We start from the raw sequence: 4748 nt of genomic DNA on the forward strand, positions 1-4748 counted from the left end.
TCGGCAATAGATCGGGGATTTGAGATCTGAGATGGCACGGACACTAGACAACAAGCAAAGTAACAGATTTTGCAATTAGGGTTTTTAAGAGATAGTTTTCCCGCTAGGCGCCACGACGGAACGGGCGCTACAATGTGGTAGGGAAAAATCAAGAAACATGCACACTTTAGCTCCTTCTGGGCCCCATACATAAGAAACGATAGCTTTATTACCTCAAATTCGTACAACATGCATGCAAACTCAATTTTCATGCTTAAATGCAATAATATTACAAGTAAACGAAGGGTCTATGATTACGTGATGATCAATTTGAAAATTTTAATTTGTGTTAAACGATGATCCATATAAAACGAATGGAGTATTTTATACTAGTTGGTCCATTATGCGGCAAAGCCGCGTCTATTTTCTAGTGTTGACCTATCTTCAGGGGAGTCCTAGAGAAGCGTCAGAATTGTCGGTGCTCTCTCCTCGCTTGTACTCCGCGGATGCTTCTTTTAATAAAGTAAGTGTTCGGGATTTTCTTTTTTATTTAATTTACTACTTAAGTGAGATATATATTCCTATCGTTGCGTGTTTGTCGCTTAGTATTTATGTTGAGTGCTTTAGTACTAGGACTTTGTAGGAAAAAGGAAGTTCCTATACGAGGCTAGAGTAATCAATAACTTAGGTGTGTTGTCTAGGTTAGCGATTACCTTTGTTTGTTGTGTGCTCTCTGAAAAGTGAGGTAGGTAGTAGGTGATGATAGCGTTGTTCATCCTTTGTATCCCTCCATATTTGGACACATCATAGAGCTACATGCCGGACTCAGCTTGGTAGACTGGGGGGAGTCGGTGCCCGAAGTAATCGATAGAGTTTTACATTCAACTTAAGCCTACTTAATTAAAAACCACAGGAATCCTCCCTAGCCTAAGCCTGCCTTCTATACCCTCATGTTTTGCTCAGTCCCTTATGTACGCCCGAATTTTAGTTTGAATCTCTTCCATACACTTTTCATTAGTTGACCATTAAATTCATATAAAAAAGATCCAGGGGTATATAAGGGAATGAGTAAAATTCAGGGGCATAGAAAAGATTGGGCAAAATTTCATGGGTATACAAGAAATTTTCTGTCTTGAATGTAGATATTGTGTTATTCTGGGTATAGCATTATAATTCACGGGCATGTATTTTAAGGTATATCAGGCATACGAGGATATATTCATCTACTATGTTCAATGTTTCCATAGATACTTTTTCATTTCCATTTCTATTAATGGAAATGGAGGGCTCTCGCCCTTTGCAAAAAAAAAAAAGATCAATGTTTTTATCTTATGTAATTTATTTAGTTGATAGATGTAGTACCTCCCATTTGATTAGCTATCTGTCATGTCCGTTACCTACATGAAGGGGTTGTTTAGTTGGATGCCACAATTTTAAAGGAACTTGTGGCTACGCACTTTGATCAAATTAGATAACTGTTTAGTTCATTATCACGCTTTTGTAGCTCGTGTACCCGCAAGTCATACGCACAAAATTTTGCCATAACATTGCTATCCTTATGGTCAATGAATTTGGTGCCATAAAAATTATTACGTGTGATAAAATGTTTGGTAAAATGGAGCATCCTACCAAACAGCTCCATTATATTTTGGCAAATTTTGTTACAGCACATAGGAAAATGTGGTTTTGCTCGACACTCCCTCTTTTGTTACGAGGCACAAGAATGATTTTATTATTTTCATCCGTTTTGGAGAGAATCTTTCTGCAAGAGCAAAAATGTCCCTGCTAATTCTCATGTAGCCACATTTCGCAAAAAAAAAAAAACAAATCTAAAACTTGGTAGGCATATTTGCGCTAATCTTCTTGATAGATGGCCTCGACATCAGGCCCTCCCACCAAGCCTTCACATGAGGGTACGCATCAAACAGCGACGCGCACGGGGTCGCCATGAAGTAGAACGTGAAGGGGAAGTGGTTCAGGTCCGCGAAGCTGAGGAAATCCCCGGCGAGGTACCTGCTCCCCGACAGCCGCGCCTCGTACGTCTCGAGCACCTTCTTCAGCTTCTCCAGGCTCTCGTGAACCACCTGCTGGTTGGTCGGGACCCCGCGCATGATGGGGAAGATGATGCACTCGAACACGATGGGCGACAGTGCAGGGTAGTACTGGTGCGCCTCGACCTCCGTCCATACGTCCACCAACGCGGCCTCCCTGATGTCGCTCTCCCGGAGGAGATCGACTTTGCTCGACTTGTACTTGCGAAGAATGTACTTTGCGATTGCGCGCGACTCTGAAAAAAGAGGACTAGTAAGTTTGTATTTGCTGCAGGAGAAGCTGATAAGATTGCCGCAAGTATTTAACAATTAACATGGTCGTTAATTATTTGGGTTTTGGTAGAGAGCTGCAGGTTGGCCATGGTGGCCACTCACCGAACAAGACGAGGTCCCCGTCCTGCAGAGCAGGGATCTTCCCAAATGGCTGCAGAAAAGGAGAGGTGGCATCCACTGTGTATCACGGTGGAAGCTGATACATACATATGAAAAATTACTGAAAAAAACAGCTGGAGAAATTCAGTTACGTTTCGCTCGACGTGCTCTGGGCTGTTCTGCTCGCCGGCGAGGAAGTCGACGGTCACTAGCTCGTAGTCGGCGCCGACCTCCTCCAGGCAGACCAGCACCCGCGACACGTTCGTCGAGATGGCCCGGCCAAACACCTTCACCGGCGACATGCCTTCTTTCTTTTTTTTCCTTTGTCCTCACTGCAGCTTGAAGATGACACTGCAAGTGCAGTGAAGACGATGACCCACTGTAGCGCGGATGCAAGGCCTTGGCAGAGTGCCCTTCACTTATATAAAGCGTAGCGTCAGAAGAAGCCCAACTGCCCAAGTAGTCATCTTCAAGTCTTCGTTGAAATTGTAAAAATCACTCGACAATTTTCGTGCAAAGAGGGAAAAAATGTCAGTGGCGTGCATGGAGGAGGGAAAAAAAGAGGGAAAATTTTGGAACAAATTTATATGCAATTTATATAAGATCAATGTGTGTTTTGATTCTTATTCTGTGATGAACAATTGGCATTTGTGATTATTGGTTTTGATATTTGAAGATTATCGTCGAAGTGGTTTTGTAGATAATCAATTTTCAGGTGATGATCGGATTCACTGTTATTTTATGTGACCGGTCCGACCGGGCGGAGGTTGCCGGTCAGACCGGTGCTATGTGTGCGGTCAGACCGGCCAGGCCCGCGGTCTGACCGGCCGACGCTGTGTCGGTTTCGGTTTCGGGTTGTTTCTTTGGATATCCGTGATTATTTCATGGTTATGGCTTCTAGATGGATACTATACGTATGTAATACTGATGTTTGCTAACAATGAGTCAAGTTGGGGATAGCTTGGTCTCGGAATATGGTTTCTCTGTTTGTTTCATATGTAGGTGACTCGATGTCTCGGGAGAGTATTGCGGTGATGGACCGGGAGTCAGCTTGGTGGTAAGACGATGTCCGTGGTGGTCAGATATCATGCGGGATACTAAGGCTAGAGTTGATGCACGTGGTTGATGGAGATTCCATATGGCATACGATGGAGGTATTGTGTGCGTATGGGATGCAGAGTCGAATTTGGAAGGACACCAAATTTGATATGATTGGTTATGTAAAGTTTGTGTCTTGTACTAGAGGGTTTCCTAAGGTATTTTGGACTCTTAGTATGAGTTTGGTTCGTGCTTTAGGCTGCCTACCTCATGTATAAATAGAGGGGGAGCATGAGGCCTCCCGGTATCGCTTTTTGTATCGGTTTTTGAGAGCAATAGAGTTGCTAGTTTAGTTAGGGTTTCGAGTTTAGTCGAGATTTTTGTAAGGAGTGCTGTTGGTGCACTTTGTAAACACAGAGAGAAGCAATAAAGTTTTCATCTACTTTGAGAGTTCTTCGATTTGTGTTTCACTGGGTTTCGGCGGTCTAACTGGCAACACTCCGGCGGTCAGACCGGCGGCAAGGCAGCGGTCAGACCGGCGGGTGACCTGCGGTCAGACCGGCGGCGGCAACTGGAGCTGGCGATTGATCTCGGTGGTTCGACCACTGTTACAACCTTAGTCAGACCGACGATATCCAGGTGGTCAGATCGATGCATCTACTTCGGTCAGACCGCGATCCGTCGATTTCGAGGGTAACTTTTATTTCCGCTAAAAGTTTTCGGTTTTTGGTTATACCAACCATTCACCCCCTCTGGTTGGCTTTGTTCTTGTGATTCGATCCTACAAGTGGTATCAGAGCCACGTTTGCTCTTTTCGATCTTTACTGATCTTGAGTTTTTGTCATGGCTACTTCTAATAAGTTTACAACTAAGCCTCATGTTTTCGATGGAACGGATTTTTCTCATTGGTGTAGTAGGATGCAATCTTACATTATGGCTGAGAATTATGATATTTGGAGAAAAGTTTCTCATCCTTATGTGATTCCTGAAGTTATTAATACTGCTACTGCAAAAACTGAGTTTGAACTAAATTGCAAAGCTCGCAATATTCTTTTGAGTGGGATTTCTCGTTCGGATTATGATCGTGTTGCTCATCTTCAAACTGCTTATGAGATTTAGACTGCTTTGAGTAATTTTTATCAAGGAACAAATAATATTAAAGAACTTCGTCGTGATCTTTTCAAAAAGGAGTATATTAAATTTGAGATGAAACCTGGAGAAGCTTTGGATGACTATCTTTCTTGGTTTAATAAAATTTTGAGTGATCTTAGATCTGTTGATTCTTCTTATGATGCCAATTATCCACAA

The 4748-nt window shown here is 43.0% G+C and overlaps 1 protein-coding gene across 1 annotated transcript; it reads right to left on the reverse strand.

The window, feature by feature from the left end:
- Positions 1 to 1682: 1682 nt before the first annotated feature.
- Positions 1683 to 2822, reverse strand: LOC4325707 (probable glutathione S-transferase GSTF1). Its single transcript, XM_015788177.3, has 3 exons — positions 2555 to 2822; positions 2406 to 2454; positions 1683 to 2266 (listed from the first exon to the last, which is right to left on the reverse strand). Exons 1-3 carry the CDS (start codon positions 2702 to 2704, stop codon positions 1809 to 1811), a joined length of 657 nt encoding a protein of 218 aa, XP_015643663.1. The 5' UTR covers positions 2705 to 2822; the 3' UTR covers positions 1683 to 1808.
- Positions 2823 to 4748: the final 1926 nt, after the last annotated feature.

Source organism: Oryza sativa, chromosome 1, assembly GCF_034140825.1.
Source record: "Oryza sativa Japonica Group chromosome 1, ASM3414082v1".
NCBI classification, from domain to species: Eukaryota; Viridiplantae; Streptophyta; class Magnoliopsida; order Poales; family Poaceae; genus Oryza; species Oryza sativa.